The sequence below is a fragment of the Myiozetetes cayanensis genome, unplaced genomic scaffold, assembly GCF_022539395.1.
Source record: "Myiozetetes cayanensis isolate MyiCay16 unplaced genomic scaffold, myiCay2020 scf2-11, whole genome shotgun sequence".
Taxonomy (NCBI): Eukaryota; Metazoa; Chordata; class Aves; order Passeriformes; family Tyrannidae; genus Myiozetetes; species Myiozetetes cayanensis.
In genome coordinates this window covers 112,770,379-112,791,572 of record NW_026087411.1, presented here as the reverse complement: position 1 = coordinate 112,791,572, position 21,194 = coordinate 112,770,379, and the positions used below count along the sequence as shown (strand labels likewise).

Below are 21,194 nucleotides of genomic sequence, written 5' to 3'. Positions count from 1 at the left end.
GGCCCCCCACCCCACCCCCAGGGCCCCCAGCCCCCGCTGCGCTGCCCTCGGGGTCCCCGCGCAGTCCCAGCCTCCCGCCCGGCCTCTCCCGTATTTATGAGCTCCTTGGAAAAAGCCTCCTCCAATGACACCGAAGGGACTCGCTGCTCCTCCTTGTTTGCAAACTCCTCAGCCCCGGCCGGGATGGTTGCGGGGAGGAAAAACTTCTCCCCACCCCTCCGCCCGGCACCCCCGCGGGGGAGGGGAGCACACCCCAAGACCCCCCTTCTCTTTCCCGTCCCCCTCCCCCTTTATTATTGTTATTTTTCCTTATTTTGCCCGTTGAAAGGAGTAAGGAGGGAGTTGGAAATGTCCCTGCCCTCCTCCAACAGCCTCGCTGCCCCCAACGCCTCAGAGACCCTCAAACTTAAAAGGCTGGGGGGTAACGCAGGGACAGCAGATGAGGGCACTGAAAACTTGGGAATAAAAGGAAAACGGCCCCGAATAAGGTTCCCACAGGGGTGCAAAAGGTCCCTCCCCAGAGCCCTCCCCAGGATTTGGGAGCTGCAGGGTCCCTCTTTGCCAGGGGCAATCCCACAGTCCCACAGGCAGGGACCCTTTTCCCCAATCCTGCTTTTAACCACCAGTCCACCCTGTGCTTTGCCACCCCACGTGCTTTTCACCCCAAATTTCCAGGTCCCCTCCTACGGGATGGAAACTGGGATGCAGCGGACCTGCTGATGGGCACTCGTCCAGCCTGGTTGGGCTCCTGAGGGAGCTTTGCAGGGGCAAACGAGGTAGGGATGGGGCCGGATAGAGCCCAGGGGGGCTCCAGCATTCCCAGTCGGTCCCACCTGCCGACCCCTGGACACCGGGAGACAAAGGATCTTTTCCTCGCTGCTGCTGCATTTTATGGAGTGCCGCCCCATCCTGCAAAGCCACCCGAGCCTGGATGGGATGGAAGCCCCAAAGCCACGCAGTGGCATTTCCCACTAACCCCAGTTTGGTGCTCATGAGGGTGGGAAAGTCATCCGAGCAGCTTTCCCCTCACTAGGACAAAGGATCTCCAGGAAGGCGATGGGACCGAAAATCCCCAGCTGGCTGCCCTTTCCCGGCTCATCTCTGCAAACCTGCCCCGAGGAATATATTTAGTCGCTGGATTCCTTTATGATTCTGACCCCCTGACATGGGCTGCAGGGCTGCAGCGGCTCCACTGTGACTGATGGTGGATTTCCTCTCCCTGCTGCCAGAAAACCAGTGGGACGGGGTGCGGGATGGGAAGGCATTTCCTCGGGCTGGGCGCCGCTGTCCCATCCGAACCCAGAGAGGGGGGGAAAACCCAGGCGCTGATCCCGAGCCGGGGGTATTTGTGCAGCTTTCCCACGTGCCTGGGTGTTCCTATTGACTCTTGTCAGATTAGGAGTGATGGAGAGAGCAGAATGTAAATGTGAGCAGGATCCGCCTGGGCTTCCTGGTCTCTCCCTTCCCTTTGCACAGGAGCGGGATGGCTCCGGTTTCTCGTGGGTTACAGGGATTTTGGGGTCTGGAGAGCTGGGATCTGCCAACTTCCCTTCCGAGCTTTTCCCCGGGACCCAATCAAAACCCCGCGGAAGCAACAACATTTTCCAGAGGAACTGATTAAATCTATTAAGCTATTTACAAGTGGGCTCCATCATCAGAGCTGTGTTATCTGGGAATACAACAGGAAGGCAACTTCTCTTAAATCTAAAAGGCGCAGGAGATTTCCTGGTCTTGGGACAGATTTACAAACCCTTTACACACACACACACACACACAAGGCCTGCACAGAGCAGCTGGCTTTTATCTGGGATTTGGAGCTGGGCACGCTCCTGGGGACAGCTTGTCCTGTCCCAGCAGCTCCAGTTCTCTCCCAAAGTCCCGTCTCGCGCCTGGAAGTGCCGGGATGGGGCAGGGAGGGAGGATGCCAAACCCTCCATCCTGCCCCGAACAGGTCTCCTGGGTGTATTTTGCAACTGGGATTTGCTGCAGAGCTTGGCAGTGAGATGTGGGGGAAAAAAAACCCCTGTGACATCCCTAATCCTTCTGATTTCCCTTAGCTGGGGTTGAAGTGCCCTGAAAAAGAGGCTGCTTGGGGTTGCAAGGTTTTATTATGAATAGGGTGGTATTTTGGATATGGTGACTATGGTGCATGGCTCAGCCTTGTTTTTGAACCCTCAGGGTGCTCAGGGCCTGGATATCATTAATATAAAACCAGCACCTCTGTCGAGGTCCCAGAGGCCAGGAATTTTTAGTAGAACACCTCCCCCTCTCTAGGGAAAAGGATAGGAATGGATGAATTCCACCCAGTCCCTTTTACAGGACTGCCTCCACCCTGCCCTGTGTTTCCACATTTTGCAGGATGGGAGGAAAGGTTTTTGGGGAGGAGGATAAAACACTGAGCAAGGACAGGGCCTGCATTCACCTCCTTCCTGCCTCTGCTGCCGAAGCCTGGAGGCTCTTGGAGCACCTCCCTGGGTGTTCCTGGTCCTCACCACTCCCTCCACGTCCCAGGGGTGACATTTGATCTCCCACAGGTATTATAAGGGTTGACTTAAGGCTTTTCAGAATTCCCTGAGACACAAACTGTGGGGTCAAAGCGCAGGGAAATCCAGCAAAATGTTCCTTGTTTGGATCTTCTCCTTTCCCAGGCCCCCCCTCCAAAATTGTAAGTGCAAACACTAATAACAATAACAATAATAATAATAATAATAATAATTTTTTTTCCCTTCTCCCCCTCTCCCACAGCACCTGGCATTCTGATGGCATTAGTAAGAAGGGTTTCATTCTGCACCCTGCCTAAAATGCTGGTTAAACCTGTCCTGGAGGAAGCTGCTGGGTTACATAAAGGGGTGAAAATGCCACCTCTTCATTGCCACCGTATCGGGGTAATTACCAGCAGGCTGGAAAAAACTCGGCATTTACCTTTTCCACGCTCACCTTCCCTGCTCTGGTGAGAGGCTTCACCTGTATCTGGGGCACAGGAAGCAGCAGAGCTCTCCCAGGGCTTCGGGAACAGGGAAATTACGGCTAAAAGCTAAAATAGAAGGAGCAGACAAAGGGGGGAAGAAAGCTTTGTTCTCCCCATTTTCACGGCTGGGGAACAGTGGCAGCAACTCCCCTGGGTCAGGCAGAGAATTAAGTGACTGAACCCAATATGGAATGAGCATCCTCACCCTTTAAAAATATCCCACCTTTATTTTTGTTTGGGTGGATCCCACATCTGGCTTTTTACTCGGCTTGTGAAGTGCAGGTTTATTTTCACCACCTCCCCTACGCCCTCCCCCCCCCCACAGTCAGGGACATTAAAATGTGTGAGAAAGTGCAAATCCTAAATTAGCTCAATATTCACATGTTCCTTAATTATTGATGAAACTCTCAGGCTCCCAAGGGGAGTTTTTGCACAGACAGCTGGGGGTTCCCAGCAGAAGAGCTGCAGTTCCCAACCCTGCCCACCGCCCATCCTCCCTGATCCCACCAGGTTTTCCCCAGGGATCGCTACCTGCACCATTTATTTTCTAGGAAAAAGAACCAGAGCTTTTCCATTATACAAAAAAATGCAGGCAAAAACCCCAAAGATGCTAAAATTTTCAGCAAGCACGCATGGTGCCGAATATTTCTCCTCTTACTATTCTTAAAATGCTGCTTTAAGTTAAAAAAATATATATATTTTAATGCCTTTAGGTCAAAAGAAACCAGCAAGAGTTTCCCTCTTATGGTTTAAAATTTATAAAAATGGATTAAGATATGAACAACAAAAAAAAAAAATCTTTGAGTGACTCAGAAGCAGATTTTAAGTTCTCACTTGCTGAGAAATGGAGCTTCAATTTGTTTTTTATAACAATATTCCCAATTCTGCCGCCACAAAAATGTACGTTTTCCTCTATTTCCCAGGCCCACGTAACTAAAAGTTTGCTGATCCAAGAAAAAAGATGGTTTATCCCTGGATGGGACAGGTACAGAGACAAAAGCCTTGGTTGTTGCCCCAAGTTCTCTGAGCTCTGAACCTTCCTGGAGGTTCCTGCTCAAGGAATGAGGAGGAATTAAGCAAAGGATGGCTTTGGGTGCCCACAGTCCTTATGCTGCTTGAGGACACACAATTCCAAGATCTTTTTTTTCCAGCTAGGCGTGATGCTGGGCAGTGCTTCCAAGAGACTTTGTGTGGTTTTCCTCTCTTCTTGGAGCTTCCTTCCTCCTCTTGGTGTTGGCAGGTTTGGAGGTTTTGTGACGTAAATGGTGCCTTTTGAAGGTGGATCCTGCAAGAATTTCGGTCTCGTGTGTTTAAACAGGACAAACTCGGTCCGTTCCATCGGAGCAAGAGGCTCATTTTTGTTGCTGAGTTGAGGCAGTGAGAACCAGGGCTGCCTAAAGGGGAATTGCACTCAGGAACACGATACTGGGGCTGTCCTCAAATGCATTTCAGAGTCACAGAACCATTTAGGTTGGAAAAGATCACTGAGCACAACCATCCCCCAGCACTGCCAAGGCCACCACTGACCCATGTCCCCAAGAGCCACATCCATATGGCTTTTAAATCCCTCCAGGGATGGGGACTCCACCAATACCCTGGGCAGCTGTGCCAGGGATGGACAACCCTTTTGGTGAAGAAATTGTTCCTGATATCCAACCTGACCCTCCCCTGGTACAGCTTGGTGCCATTTCCCCTGGTCCTGTCCCTTGTTCCCTGGGAGAAGAACCTGAGTCCTTCCTTGCCTTCTCCCTCCTCTCAGGTTGTTGCAGAGAGCCAGAAGGTCCCCCCTGAGCCTCCTTTTCTCCAGGCTGAGCCCCCCCAACTCCCTCAGCTGCTCCTGGTGCCCCTTCCCCAGCTCCGTTCCCGTCCCTTCAATTCACAATTTCCAGCTGCATCTTGGATACCATCAAATGGACTCAAATTCACCTAAACCCAGGGTAAGTGGCTATGAATCTTTAAAAGTGTCTTGCATTTATGCTTTAAACTCCCCCTGGTTGTTACTATAGGGCACTTGGGGACATGGGTCCAGTGGTGGCCTTGGCAGTGCTGGGGGAACAGCTGGACTCGATGATCTCAGAGGGCTTTTCCAACCCTTAGGATTCAATGACTCCGTTTTACACTGGCTGTGTGTAAAGCACTGGAGATAGAATGCCTTGGAGGGAAGTTCCAGGAATGGTGCCTGTTCCACACATCTGGGTTGTCACAGAGTGCACCAGTGTGGTGTCCCACCCTTGGCTCCAAGGAAAGCTCCAGACACACCAAGACCAAAACTCCTACAGCCCATAAAGCTCACGCAGACTTTGCTCTAATGCTAATACCAGGACAATTTTTCCATGGCCTCTGCTTCCCAGGATAGTTCAGTGCTTGCAGGATTTCCAAGCCCAAGGCACCTCTGCTACTGCTGCTCTGAAAACTGCACTTGCAAACCACGTCAGGTTTGCATGTGGAGCCCCCTGGGAATTCCGAGGATCAAAGCAAAGAACAACCCCTAAACCTGCAGAGAATGGAGAATCCATCACGTTGGAATGTTCCCAGTGCAAAAAGGAAAATCATCTTCTCTGTCTCTGGTGACCTGGGGTTACCAAAACTGAACACGTTTCAGTATCTCTGCTGCGTGTCCATCGTTCCCCGCTTGGGCAGGAAAGCAGAGCCCCATTTTGCTCAGTTTCTAGGTAATTCCACTGCTGGAGGAACATCATTTTTGTGCTGCAATGTGGGAGTACAATGGGTAAATTAAGGACAATGGAGAAATGTGCCACAAAAGACCCCGTAGTTTAAAAGTCTGATTTTCGCGGAAATGAAACCAAGTCGTTCCTTTTGTGCTCGCATTCTGCTAATTCCACCACTTGGGCAGTGATGTCATTCTTTTTCTTATGCTTTCTAAAAAAGACCTTCTTGCCAAACCAGGGTTTGGTTAAAACTGAACTCACAACCCACTACAAACAAACAAACAAAAAAAATCAAATATAATTTATTACTTCGAAACATGTTCCTGTTGTTCCAATTTCACTGGGCAGTATCTTGTAAGAAGAGCCTTTCGTTTGAGCAACACATTTGAGGGCTGACCACTAACACAGAGCAGGGCACTTAAATGAATTGCTTGTGTCAAATGCAAGCAATTTATGATTTATGATTATTTATTTGTTATGATCCTCCCCCCCCCCCAAACCACATGCAGAGCTTGAGGCACATTAAAATCCCACATTTCCTGGGATAAAGTGCCATGCATTTCTTGTAGAAAGAGAGGATCTTCCATTTGTAGCTGATACTTCCATCTGAGCCAGATTTAAATCCTGGGTATACTGCACTTAACTGCAGGGACACCATAAATTTAAAGATTTATTCCAGGAATTTCATTCTTTCTGTAACTGGCACTGGAATGTGGCCAAACACCCATAAGAATTAGCACACAGAAACTGGAAGATTAATAGAGGGAACAAACAAACAAGCCCAGCAGGATTTGGAGAAGGAAACCTTATTCCTTGACTAGCACCTTTTGGAATTGAAATCCCAGAGAGGCTGTGAAGTTCAGCTGCTTAAGAGTTGAGTTAAAAAAGAAAAGAAAAAATTAATTAGAAACAATCAGGCTTTTGGATTCTAACAAACAAAAATTCAAACTGGGAAGTTCAGCTGCTTAAAAGTAAAAAAAAATAGAATTGCAAACACTCAGACTTTTGGATTCTACTAATAAAGAAAAATTCAAAGAGGTAACACAAAGATAATTTTTTCACCTCAGTCATGGAGTTTACTCCCAACTTCAAAGCAACCTGATGGCATTAATTGGTAGATCATTTAAGGAAGCCAGGAACAAGCAGGATTATATTGGATAATAATTGTATTTCTCCTGAAAAGGAGATGCTACAAGGGTTAAAAACCACTGGCATGTGATGTGAAACACAGAGAAAGGCATCTTGTTCTCCCATACAATAAGTAAAACTACAGTAATTTTGCAGCAATGAATGAGCATGTCCTGAGGGCAAAAAAAAAAAAAAAAGGTGCACTGGAAACCAAGAGATCTTAAAAAAAGGAAGAGTTCAGCTGCAAATCAAACACCCAAAGCCATGTGGTCTGTGCTGCAGATGAAGTTCCTTCCACTGGACAATAAAGGCAGCTAAAGGAAATTTTTTTTCCTATTAACATCTGCATCTTGACAATGTTTCTCAAACCACGTTAAGCAACTCCACTGAGCTAAGACAATATAAAAATGTACCCATTTTATTCAGCAGAGCAGCCAATGGGGTGGTTTAGATTTACACTGATGAGACACAGCCAGGCCTTAATGAAATGGGCAGCTCATGGATTTGAATTCTGGATTGGGCCAGGACAACTGGCTGGATTTCAGGGCTGTGCTGTCCATTTGCTGTGGCCAAAGGAATATCAGAGCAGGACATCAGGATGGCAAATTCCACCACTTCCAAGCTCACCCATCTCTCCTGACAGCTCTTAACTGAGAGATCTGAACACATCAAAATTCATGCTGACTGTTCCAAGATCTCACACAAAACTTCTCCTGGCAGTGCTGAGTTCCAGCCTTACTTAATTCCAGGCTCACAATTTGAAACAAGTTCTAATTTGGTTATAAATCTGAATTGCAAGTTTTCAATGTGGAAGTGGCAATGCTAATGACTGTGCTTTGAAAATCTACTGGTCTCCTAATTTCAGAAAAAAACAACTTGCTCTCTCCAACTTTCTGAATGCCAGATGCATCACTGAGGAGACCCTGAATATTGCCTGAGAATGACAGATTTAGATTTGGTTAATAAATGACACATTTAGATATGGTTAATAAATGATTAATACACATCTAAGTAAGCAGAGATGGTTGATACACGGTTCCTTTAGCTCTGGTGCAAAGTTACAACTGTTTCACCACAGTTAAACAACTGGTCTGAAAACACAGGGAGGCATTTTTATTTCATCCTCTAGTACTGACACTCAGCTGTAAACCTTTAATCAGGGTAAGCATTTTGGGAAGAAAAAAACATTCATTTTAGTTGTAAAAGGAGATCAATGAAAAAAATTAGACATTGCTTTTCAAAAAATCAGTGAAAAAACACAAACAGCTTTGCAAACCCCCTCCTGTTTCCAGAAGCAGAGCTGGGCTCTCACAAGTGAAAATAACTTTAATAAAAAAGGCAGTGGTTTTTTTGGTACTTTTTCCTGAATTGGGAAAAACACAGTTGGTGTGAAGCAGCAGGAAGTAGTTCCCTGCCTTTCACAGTCTGAATCACGTGCTGGATCCCTTTTTAACATGGCACTGAAGCTCATGTTGGCCCATCACCACGTTCTCCTTTGGAAGAGACACTTGAACCCAGGCTGTGGTCCCAGCTGGAGGTGGAGCACCGTGTTCTACCCTGGGGCACAACGTGTTTGCTGCTGAGTTTACCCAGAGTCCTCCTCTAATTCACCTCAGAGTGAGTCTGAAATGGTTAAATGTGCTTGCAGTGCTTCTTTTTCTTCCTGGGAGCTCCTTCCACACACTCCTCCACCTCCTCTTTTTGCCTTTTGTGTTTCTTCTTACGGCGTTTCTTCTGCTCTTCCTCCTGGTCCTTCACACCCAGATCCTCCCCATCAGCTATTCCCACATAAATTTCTCCATGGCCCATATTTTCATCACAGCTGGTGTTTTCCCCTTTGTGCTGCTCTTTATGTTTCCTCTTCTTTTTCCCTCTGTGACATTCATTTAATGGAGTACCCAGTTCCTCCCCATCTAAACCACTCGTCTCGGGCTCTTTCTCGCAGTGCTCTGTCCTTTCTGCCTCCTCCTCTCTCTTCTGCTTCTTCTTTTTCTTCTTCACTTTGGTTTCCAGCTCTTCCACAGGATCCAAAGCTTCATCAGCTGTCGGGCTGGAATTATCCACCTTTGTTTCTGGTTCCTTCTGGGATCCTTTCAGCTTTGCCATGCGCTTGGCAAAATACTCCTGCACAGTGAGAACGCTCTTCACTGTGTTGGAACCATCTGCAGGGTCAGAGAGCCAGCCCTTGCTCTCCTTGTCTTCCTGAGACTCAGGATCAGTGATATCCTCCTGCAAGTGAACAAAGAGAAGCAGGAGTGAGAGTCAGGAATAATGGCTTTAAATATAAAGCTGATTTCTGCACGTTCAGAAGAAAAATATTGCAACGCGGTGCTTTGAAAATTAACTGTAAAAGTGTAGGCTTGGGTGGAAGGGAGGCAGCCCTGATGTAAAAGATGCTGTAGGTTTAGAGGTGGAAGGATGGAAGGCAGTGAGAGAACACAAAACAAGACAATTTTCAGTTGGTTTGAATTCCTTATTTAACCTACTCCTATGCAACTCAGGCAGATTGAGGTTACTACCACCACACTCAGCATGTTCCACCCCCCTTACAAAAGCACATATCTCTGCAAGACATAAACCAACAGGAGAAATAATCCAGCACAATCTATTAGCCCATGGCACAAAGGAAATCCCATGCCTGGTATCCCTCTCCAGCAAAGGGCTCAAGATCCAGGGAGCAATCCAGCACTGAGGCATCTCTTCCATCTTATCTGATCCTCTGAAATGTTTGTTTCGAGGCTGCTTCGCTGTCATTGTGTCCCAGATGTTGTTATTTAAACAGGCTCCATTTGATCACAAGTTATCAGATGGCAAAAACAACATCACAGGTTACATCTTACAAGGCTTCTGCAGACGTGAACTGAGGAGTTGCTCGACTCTGGTTGCAGGTGAGGAGTTATTAAAAAGAGTCTTGTATCTAGAAAGTAAATACACAACTAAAAGCAAAGTATCGCTGTGGAGTGGATGTTTTGTATGGCACGAAGAGAACTGACTCTGAAAAAGCAACAAATTGAAAATATGCAATTTGCTAAATTGTCTGGGATTTACAAAATAAACAAGCCAAACGGGCAGCTGAAATTAAGCCTTGTTCACATACATACCAAAGCACCCAAAAAAAAAGCCTTTGTGGTTTTTGCTTGGCAGAAGTCACAAATGACTCTTGGAAGCGTCCCAGATTTTCAAAGAATCACAGGATCATTAAGGTTGGAAGTGGCCTCCAAGATCATCAGGTTCAACTTGTGACTGATCCCCACCTTGCCACACAGCCCAGAGCACTGAGTGCCACATCCAGTTGTTCCTTGGACACCTGCAGGGATGGGGACTCCACCACCTCCCTGGGCAGCCCCTTCTAATGCTTGAAAACCGTTTCCATGAAGAAATTCCTCCTGATGTCCAACTTGAACCTCCCCTGGCACAGCTTGAGGCTGTTTCTTCTCGTCCTGTCCCTTTTTTCCTGGGAGCAGAGCCTGATCTCCCTCCTGTCAGGGAGTTGTGGGGAGCAAAAAGGTCCCTCCTGAGCCTCCTTTTCTCCAGGCTGAGCCCCCCCAGCTCCCTCAGCTCCCTAATTTATTTTTAAGCCTTGTTCACACTGCAGGTAACCAAACACCCCCCTCTGGATGGGAAAAGCTGAGCAGGTCAGGTTGGAGTAGAATCCTCACCAACATCTGCCCTACAACCTGTTCTTGAAAGGGAGCTAAACCACAGCTATTACAGCCAAATAGGGTGAGTATGACTGAGATAATTCCCTGGTTTTCCATTCATAAATGCACAGAGAGATAAGAGCATCCACTCCACCCACGCATCCTGAATGTGAACTGGAGGGACTATAAAACACCACCAAATCAGGGCAGCAATATTTTACAGCCACTTTCACTGCCATAAACTGATACCCAGGGAAGGCCAGCAGAGAACTGGGAGATATAAACCCACTTATCTCCACACTTTACAGTTATTGCACGATGGTGGAGATAAGTGAGCTGGTTCTCTTCGGGGCATCGTTAAACTTGCTGCCTGAAGTGGGGTTTATCAGGGTTTGGGAGGAAGGTTTTCCAGGTCTGACTCCTTCTTGCATCCATAGCCCTTTACTCACATCAGCAGGAATGCAAAAATTGGTGTCATTAGTGATGCATTACGAGTGGATTTCCTCATACATCTGCTTTCAGGAGAGCTGTTCCAGTGGAACGAAAGTAAGGCTGCACTTGAGATTCCAGGAATGTTTGTGTGGGCACTTATCAAAATCAGGTACTTTTCTTGTAGGAATATGTTGTAGTGTTCCTGCAGGTTTATGGAGTAACTGAAACTATTTGACTTCTGGCAGAGAAGCCTGCAAAAGAGATGTTGAACATGGGGAAAACCAGGATGTGTCCACACACATCCACATCCAGGTGACATTTGAAAGGGGAGCTGCAGCAGAAGTTTGATGAGACAGAATTCCCAGGATAAATGGTTTGACCTATGTTTATATATGTTTAATAAAACCTACTTCCTAACCCAGCAAGCACAGAATCCCAGTCCATCACTGAATCATTTAGGCTGGAAAAGACCTCCAAGATCCTTGAGTCCAACCTGTGCCCCATCCCCACCTTGACACCCAGCCCAGAGCACTGAGTGCCACGTCCAGCAGTTCCTTGGACGTGTCTAGGGAGAGGGACTCCACCACCTCCCTGGGCAGCCCTTCCAATGCCTGACAACCCTTTCCATGAAGAAATTCCTCCTGATGTCCAACCTGAACCTCCCCTGGCACAGCTTGAGGCTGTTTCCTCTTATCCTGTCCCTTTTTCCCTGGGAGCAGAGCCTGATCCATCCCCAGTTCCCCCCTCCTGTCAGGGAGTTGCAGAGAACCAGAAGGTCCCTCTGAGCCTCCTTTTCTCCAGGCTGAACCCCCCCAGCTCCCTCAGCTGCTCCTGGTGCTCCAGCCCCTTCCCCAGCTCCGTTCCCTTCCCTGGACACGCTCCAGCCCCTCAGTGTCTCTCTTGTCTGAGGGGCCCAGAACTGTCCCCAGCCCTGGAGGTGCCCCAGCAGTGCCAGCACAGGGACAGGCACTGCCCTGGCTCTGCTGCCACACTACTGCTGATACAGTCCAGGTGCCATTGGCCTCCTTGGCCAGCTGGGCACACCCTGTCTTGTGTTCAGCTGCCATCAACCAGCAGCCCCAGGTCCTTTTCCAGCTTTCCAGCCACTCTGCCCCAGCCTGGAGCTGCAGGGGGTTGTGGTGACCAAGTGCAGGACCCGGCTCTCGGCCCTGTTGACTCTCACACCACTGGCCCGTGGATCCAGCAGATCCAAACCTGCTGCCCTGCTAAAGCACAGTGGAACAGGGCATTTTCCCTCTACCCACAGCAGGATTTGGACACCCTGGATTGCAAAAGGGCAAACAGTCTCCCAGGTTTTCAGCCTGAACAGTTTCCCTCCCCACCCCAAGATGTAAAACGCACTTGGGACCAGAACACCACATACCCCCTGGCCAACCAGGAAAGGATTTTCTCATTCCCTTGGTGACTTCCAAGTCCTGACAACTTAATTACTGTAATTGAAGGCAAATATTACTTGAACTCTACGCATTTCTTTTTATAAAATACATTAGGCATAAAAACAAATGTTCCTTTGGTTAAGCAGAGGAGTTCAGAAGGTTTGCACGAGCCCAGAAAATAAGAACCTTGCTCAGAAACTCCTTTATTGATAAGAATTTTAATAACCACGGGCCACTGAGCACAGAACTAACAGGGCATGGAGACAAGCAAAGAGGTGCCAACCCTAGAGAACCTCTGGGTTTAGGAGAAGCTTATGTAAAACCATAAATCACCTGGAAGGGCTGTTAAATGCCAAAGTGTTCCCGCTTCCGTGATGTACCTGTCCTAGTAGCCATGGGAACCCTGCTGAACTCCAAACATGGCTTTTCTCTAACCTCTCTCAGTTTATGCAATTCTCCCCCCTTCCTTGACCCAACACACACATAGAAAAAAATTCCAACAAAAATAAGAAATGCATCCTTAAATGTGCCTTGTGCTGCTGCAACTTCTGAAAAGCAATTTTTCACAAGATTAAGGACACTCCTATACCCCTAAAAAAATGATGGTCATGTAAAAGGGAAAGAGCAATTGTGCTGTAACTGGTGGAAAACCTGAAAATTTGGAGCTCCATGAGTTCCAAAATTGCCAATGAAAAAGTTCTGAAAAGATGAATTAAAAGGAATTGGGAATCCTGGTCTCTGGGGAATTGGTGGGATGGTTCCAAGCAGGAGAAAACAACTGCCTGAAACGTGATGTTAAATGTGGAATGATTAAGAGGAAACAATAGGAAAATTCAAGGAGAGGTTGGGAAGGGCACAGGAAAAGATGAAGGTCAATTACAGCCAGAAGTCCCCTGTAAATATCATCTGTTTATGTAATTAAATGTATGGAAAATAATCTGAAGGACATAAAGCACTTTATGTACTGCCGTGTTTGCTTCACTTGCTGATTAAATCATTAAGTCAGGACACTAAACTTATAGAGGGGAAATCCTGGTTCCCTTGAATCCTGCAGGATCAGGATTGCATCTCCAAGGCATCACACTCTGAAACTACCTTCCAGCCACAGTTATTTAGTGAAAGAAAACACAGAGGATTATGATTAATTATCAAAGCAATTCACATCACATCATGAAAACAGCCTGGCAAGAGCAGAAGGCTGAAGTGGAAAGGATTTAGACACCTCATGAAACCCAAGCTGGTCTAGTGGAAGGTTCCCTGCTCGTGGCAGGGGGTTGAAATGAGATGATCTTTAAGGTCCCTTCCAACACAAACCATTCTGTGATTCAATGATAATTAATATTCAAAAAGTAAAACTGCACCTGCACGTTACTCTGGGAGGAAAAGTGAGATAGAACCAACCAGCAAAGCAAGGGGTGTCGGTACACGAGCAACTGAAGCAGCTTGGGTTAATTCAGACTCTTCAGAATGCAAGTATGTCTTTTCTAGCACTTAAAAGCTTAGAATAGGGGAATAAAAAAATCTCCTATACCATCTCAGATATGCTATGTATGAACTGCTGTTATTTAAGCCTTTGCTTCCTCATTTGGAAAGGAGGGGGTACTAACTCACACCAGTTTTGTGAGCTCCAATTCACAAAAACGACACAAAAAGGCAAAGGCAAAATAAATCTAAACTCTAATTTCAGTAGATTCTCACTTAAGTGGGCTGGATGAAGAACATGGAGCCTGAATTACCTGGAAAACACATGATAGATAATTCATAGCTTTAAAATGCAACCACCCCTTCCTGGCTGAACCACAGCCATCACCTGCTTTCTGGTTGAGAAAGTGTAACAATAAGATTAAGATAATCCAGTTGTGTTCCTGCTGCTTCAGATCCTCCCCCCAGAGGTGCTTTGGGATGACCCCCATGCAGTGCAAAAAAACCAAACAGGACTGAGGGAATCCCTGAATCCTTCTGACCCAGGAATGGCTGCAGGTTATTCCTGGAGAGCCACTCTGGAGCTCTGCAGACATCAGTGAGGACAGAGCCTTGCCTGAAGGAGCTGACAACTTCGAGTTAAGTATGAGCATAAACATTTGGATTGGGATCAAACAGGCAAGAGAGTGAACAAAGACTTGCAGCACGATGAGGGTAAGCAGGATTAAAATAAATACATGCATAAATAAGGCCTCATACCATCAGTTTCTGAACTCAATTCTGGCTCCAGAGCAGGTACTCAGGAGGCTCTGATGGTTTTAATTCACCTGCAGACAGCATTTTATGAAGAACTATTGATAACAGACTTCCAGTAGAGAAAGGGCTGATGCAAAGGGAAAATGGGACGATCTTTCTGGTGCTCATGAGGAAAAGGACAAGCAGCAGCAGATGTAAATCACCCACATGAAACTTCAGTAGGAGAAATCAGTAGGTATGTGAAGCCTCAACAACCACTGGGAGTCTCAACCTCTGAAAACAACTCAGAAACAACTCCCAGGAAAGCATTAGGTACAGTTAATCCTTGCTTGGAATGGAAAATGGAGGATCCCCAGGAGCATCTCCCAGCCCTGCAATGCTTTAAAAACTTAAACAGGGATCCAGTTTGACCTCCAGGTAACCACAGAATTGTTAAGGTTGGAAAAGTCCTCTGGTTGAAACATTCCGCCCGAACTGCCAAGGCCACCCCATGTCCCCAAGTGCCACACCTGCAATTTCTGGGGTTTGTTGACTGGTATTTTAACCACCAGGGCACCTCACAGAGCCAGAGCAAGGTGTCATTTCACTGCTATTTCTCCCGAGTGCCAATAAAGCAATGAATCCACCCAGGGGGAAATGGAATGAAAATCCTGAGTGTCTATTGCCTGTATGACACAAAACACTTTTGAAAAGGACAAGTTGCAATTACTACAGGGAAGCACTTTCCTGACTCCATTAAAATAAGTTCTGTGTTAGAACACACTGAAAAATCAGCTGCTGTCTTGCAGCTGATAGCAACTGCTACACTCCACAGGAACTATCAGCTCTGTCTCCAACCCAGCAAGGACAAGGAGAGAGGTTAGGAAGTAATTAATGGAAAAGGGACAAGGAAAAAGTCTCTAAAAAATCCAACTGTTCTTCCATGGAATTAAGAACATCCAATTTGGCTACATCTGCAGCTACAAAAGATAGAAAAAACCAGGTTTTCCCTCTTGCAACTAAAAAGTAAAGGAACTTTATTATAGTAAATCTTTGCATTGATTAATTTGGGAGTTATTAACAGAATCTTTGACCTCTGGAGGTCTCCAGGCTGGAGCAGGACTATTGTCAGCACTAGACCAGGTCACTTTTTGTAGTGGAATCGTGGAAACCCCTAAAGACAGAGGTCCTACAGTCCTTCAGGACACCCAAATTGTGATCATGGAAGCACAGAATGATTTGGTTTGGAAGGGACCTTCAAGTTTATCTCATTCCAACCCCCTGCCATGGGCAGGGACACCTTCCACTATCCCAGGTTGTCCAACCTGGCCTTGGATGTGGCACCATATCCCAGTGAGGAGGTTTTATTGCCACATAACAGCACCCATTTCATTCCGCTGCATAAATCTATAGGTGCTTGGTTTTTAAGTACATTTACATTGTACTTGCTGATTCCATTTTTTATTTCAGTTTTAAACTCTGCGGTGATGAGTTTCTTTTAGAACTACATTCAAATTCTCCCAGGTTTTCTTGTAATTCTATTTCATATTTTTGCCAAAAGCTCATCCTGTACCTCAGAAAGTGGCCAATTTTAGCATTTTTCTTTCATTCTTATAATTCACTTCTCTTGCTGAATGCAATCTCTCGATATCCAAAATGCCATTTGTTTGTCATCTAAACAACACATTTTTAGTGTTTTAGGATGTGTTGGATCCCAGCCTGTTCCCATCAATGAAACAGGAGCTGTAACACTCAGCCAGGTTTTGCCTTCAGCCTGCAAACAACAGGGGAACAGGAAACAACAGGGTTGCAAAAGTGCAAGGGATTAAATTTTGGCCAGAGCCTTGATTACAACGACAGCCATGGGGATTCATTCCAGCTGTCATTAGCAGATCCTGGGCAGTCCACAGCACCTGTACTTCCAGTGGCAGCTTGGGAACCCTGTGTTGCACAGACTTCCTTCTACTGTTCTTCCACTTTTCAGGAAAAAAAAAAAAAAAAGCATTTATCGAAGTTTTAGCACAACAAAATCCAGGAGCTGAGGAGAAGGGGGAACACACAACATAAGGCAGCACCCAAGAGGTGCAGAAGGCACGTGGGGGAAAGGGTTAAAAAACTCAGCACAGGGGCAGAGAAAATCTTTTTCATCTCTTGAGAGCCCCTTAGATACCCTTGTGACATCCCATTTCGCTGCTGAGCCCAGCAAAACCTCTGCTCCTCCGCATTTCCCTGCAAATTACATCTGTGCCTTCCACCGAGCATAAACAAACCCAAAGGAAGAGATTTCCCCAAGGATCTCTCTATTGGCACAGCACAGAGATCCAAACACAGTGACTTCATCTTCCCAGAAGCACCTGAATCAGTTCTAACCGTCCCGTTCTCACCTTGAATAACAGAGGAAGTAAGTCCAGCAAAGCGAGCACGGGACTGGGAAGGTCACGTTTCCCAAGTTCTCTTCCCGGCTGGTGGGAAAGCCTGGAGAAGTTATTCCCCTCCAGCTCTGGCACAGCTTATCAAAGCACAGAACGTGCCTGATCAACTGGATGAAACTTGCAGCAGAGCTTCAGGAGTTTCATTAAGTGTTTGGGAAGTGCTTTGAGATCCTCCGGAGAGGGTTCCCAGATGGATCCCAAGAGCACTGGGTAAGGACGGAATAATTTCATTGTTCCTCTCCAACGGCTCTGCCACGGGCTGGGACACCCAAGAGAGAACACACACAGCACCACTTTTCTGTTCTGTGATCTACCTGTACAGAATTAAATTAAGAGACTCTCAAATACAGTATTTCAAAGGATTGGGCAGGAGTATAATCGTGGAACCACAGAATGGTTTGGGTTGGAAGGGACCTTCAGGATCATCTTGTTCCAACCTCCTGCCACGGGCAGGGACACCTTCCACTAGCCAAGGTTGTTCCAAGCCCTGTCCAACCTGGCCTTGGATACTTCCAGGGATCCAGGGGCAGCCACAGCTTCTCTGGGCAACCTGTGCCAGGGCCTTCCCACCCTCCCAGCCAACAATTCCTTTCCAATCTCCCATCTAACCCTGCCCTCTGCCAGTGGGAAGCCATTCCCCCTTTTCCTGTCCCTCCATCCCTTGTCCCAAGTCCCTCTCCAGCTCTCCTGGAGCCCCTTTAGGCTCTGGAAGGGGCTCTCAGGTCTTCCTGGAGCCTTTTCTTCTCCAGGTGAACCCCCCAGCTCTCCCAGCCTGGCTCCAGAGCAGAGGGGCTCCAGCCCTTGGAGCATCTCCGTGGCCTCCTCTGGACTCTCTCCAGCAGCTCCACGTCCTTGTGCTGTTGTTCCCCAGGGCTGGAGGCAGCTCTGCAGGTGGGGTCTCACCTGAGGGGGCAGAGGGGCAGAATTCCCCCCCCCTGCTGCCCACTCTGTGGGATAAGCCCAGACAGTAAATCAGTGCAGTTTATCCTGTAGACAGCTGCTAATCAGGATTTGGAAGACAAAAAGATTTGGTTCTTGAGTTCAGGATTTTTACCTGCTCCACAGACACAGAAGAACTGAATGAACCACAAGAGAACTTGGGCAGCCAAATTGTGAATAAAAGGAAAGGGCTCTGAAGATTTCAAATGCCAAGATAAGCCAAGAGAAAGGATGGAATAAAAACCATTGGAAGTACCCAGAGGACAAAAAGGAGTTCTGGTAGCAATTCCAAGAGCAAGCACAGGAGAATCTCAGCCTGGCTTCTGGCAGAGGAAACCACAAGTGCTTTGAAATCTGAAAATAACACCTGCCCATGTAAAACTCCTCTTCCAGCTCTTTTCTAATAATAAATGTAGAAAAGCAGATCTGTGTATAAATAAAGTGCTTCTAGGAGCATTCATGCAGATGATTTAAAGCAAACCTTCCCCTTCCCCTCAGAAAACGCCTCTCAAAAGGAAAATACACACTTGAAACTCTTCTGTTTCTCTGCTCTGAAAGGGTGAAATGCTGGAGAGCTGATCCAAGTATCGAAACCAGCTCAGAGCTCTGGGCAAGGGGACAGACATTTCCTGTTTTTCAGCCCCAGCAGTGGCCGAGGAGCTGCTGAGAAATACCTTGTGTCGCTTCTTAGTCCCTTTTTAGTGTGCCTTGGTTCCTTTCCTCTGAGCAGGTGTGAAGGGGCATTCACAGCACAGGAAAATGAATCAGAACATCACAATTTGGAGCAGAACAGACCACAAATACCAGCAGGGCCCTCCTGTGCAGACTAAAGGACAGATGCAGAAACACAAGACAAGTAAGAGGGAGAATTAAATTTGAAATACAGCAGCATGGATGTGTATACACATTTTTTACTTCTGCCCCATCTATAAGGGTCTGAAGAAAGGAGTTTGTGTGAGGAAAAGGTTTTATTTTACAAGGAATATCACTCTTGCAGTGCACTTACAGTTCATATGGATCTAATCCTTGTTTTTAAGGATTCACACAGTACAGCCCCTACGTGACTATAACCCAGACAGGTACAATCTCCCTGCTGCCTTTTTTTCATGAATTCTTGCATTTCTTCTTCATTTCTGCCTTCAGTTTTGGTGCTTCCTTAAACAACTACTCTGACAAGTCAGCTCCTCAGATCAACTCCAGTTAGGATTCATCCTCTCCCCCAAAACCAGCCCAGCTCTTCTCCTCCAAGCTTCCTAATGCTGTTCCTGTGTCTCACTAACCACGTTCCCCGTGTCCTACCTTACCCTCTTCCCATCCGAGATGTGTAACATCCTGCCCTTGTTCTGTCCATCATTCCACTGGAAGCTCTCTGGGGAAGCAATTAGCCCACTTGTGAGCACTCTATAACATAATTAACAAATAATAACCACTGAGAAATGTAGGCCAAAAAAGCAAAGTTATCACAGCACCATTTCTGCAGAGACTTGTATTGTTCTGCGCTCACTCGCAGCTTCCAAGTTCCTGGAGGCAAATTTTGAACTCCCAAGCAGCACAAAAGCAAAAGGTGAACGCTGACATAAAATGTTCTGGCTTTATTTGGATTTACAGGCTTTGCTGCTTTTCCACACTCATTAACACCACCAGCTCCTAAGTATTTACACAGAACACTGCAATAAATTTCAGAACTGGAGGTGAAAGGCTCGTAATTTGGGTCTAAATTAATTTTGGCAAGGAGAGTATCAAAGGAAGGAAAGACAGGATGACTGTAACCACGAGCAAGATGCAACACAGACGTTGCAATGACATCATTTGGTGTGAAAAAAACTACCCAAGGAGGCAAAGACAGAACCTCCCTGTTTGGTATTCATCCACACACTCCACAACAGCCAGTAAGGAATGGCAACAGTTTTCCAGGAAAGCCTAAAAACTCCCTCTTATTTCAGCAGGAAACAAAGTATTTTCCAATTCCTGAGGCTTCCTACTGCAAAAGAAGCTCTTCCAGCCTCTTGCATAAGAAAGTGTAACAAGCCTTGGGTAACACTTTAATGCTGCCTCTATCCCCTTGATGCTGAAAAATAAGGCTGGCTGTTAAGGTGCCAAAGCAGTTAGAGAAAGGTTTCTAATACAGCTGAAGTAGAGTTCCCACTTCATGGGGAGCTAAGGAAAAATAAAGGAGGATGAAAAAAGGGAAGAAAAGGATAGATTGGAGTGGTTATTGGGATGAAGAAAGGTGGCACTTGGAATGTACAGAGGAAGACTAACGTGATTACATCTTCACATTTCTCAGCCCTGAATGTGTCAGCAATGGTGACCGTACTCTGAAACACCGATTTTAGATCCAGCCATCACTGATCCTGTCCTGAAACACCACATTCAGGTGGTCCCTGCTGAGAACAGGATAACGAACAGAACATTTGGGTCACAAAGCAGGTGGAAAAACTGTCACGGAGCAGTTGGCACTGATTTCTGGGCAATCCCTGGGGACTACAAATGCCTGCACGGCCCTGTAGCCTGAGCAAGATGGGGCACGTTTGCTGTGACTTGTGACAAGGGTTTTTGATGGTCAGTTTGTGAAATCTGCAGGTTTTGGCAGAACCTTGGCTCTGGCAACCTGTGGAACAACTCACCTGGTTTAACCCAAGCAAGCAGGTCATTTGAGGAGAGAACAGCTTAGATCAGCACGTGCAGTGCTTACATTTCCAAGCCTGTTTTGATGGCAAAGAATGTCTTAATTATCCAAGAGAAGAAGACAGGTCTTGTCCTTCAAAACTGACGGCAGAGGGATTGGAACTACATGATCTTTAAGGTCCCTTCCAGCTCAAACTATTCTGTGATTTGATGATCTATTAACACTGAGACAGTTTGTGTCTTAGCTTTTCTGCTCGTGGGCAATCCAGCCCTGATCTCCCAAGCATTAGAGGTGGAAACATTTGGTTTATTTGTGTTTCACATCCATATCTGTCCAGACTGCTCTGGAGTTTACATCAATTTCCTCTCCTGGGAGTAAAGAGCCTGATTTTCCACCTTCAAACCCATCCTTGGACTGTATTTCCCTTGGCTTTCTTTTCAAGCCCAACCTTTGTGTTTCTGCTCTGCTTTTAATAGAACCATGGAATGGTTTGGGTGGGAAGGGACCTTAAAGCTCATTTCATTCCGACCCCCTGCCATGGGCAGGGACACCTTCTACTAGCCCAGGTTGCTCCAAGCCCTGTCCCACCTGGCCTTGAACACTTCCAGGGATGCTTCCCTTCCTTCTTCCCTTCCTTTCCTTTTTTTTTTTTTTTTAAATTTTGGTGATGACTGCTTCTCTAATTTTGACCTGGGTGAGTTTTAAAGGCACACATCTTTCATTACACTAAGTACTATCTTTGTGCTGCTGCATAAAGATTGAGCAGCAATGCAGAAAAAAAATGACATGAGAAAATCCCCGC

At 46.6% G+C, this 21,194-nt stretch overlaps 1 protein-coding gene across 1 annotated transcript in view; it reads right to left on the bottom strand.

Annotated features, from left to right (window-relative positions):
- Positions 1–5,923: 5,923 nt before the first annotated feature.
- The window catches only part of PINX1 (PIN2 (TERF1) interacting telomerase inhibitor 1), a 63,585-nt gene continuing 48,314 nt past the window's right edge, over positions 5,924–21,194 (bottom strand). Inside the window, exon 7 of the mRNA XM_050314802.1 lies at positions 5,924–8,994. Within this exon, the coding sequence (XP_050170759.1) occupies positions 8,398–8,994 (597 nt within the window). The 3' untranslated portion in view covers positions 5,924–8,397. The remainder of the gene's footprint in view (positions 8,995–21,194) is intronic.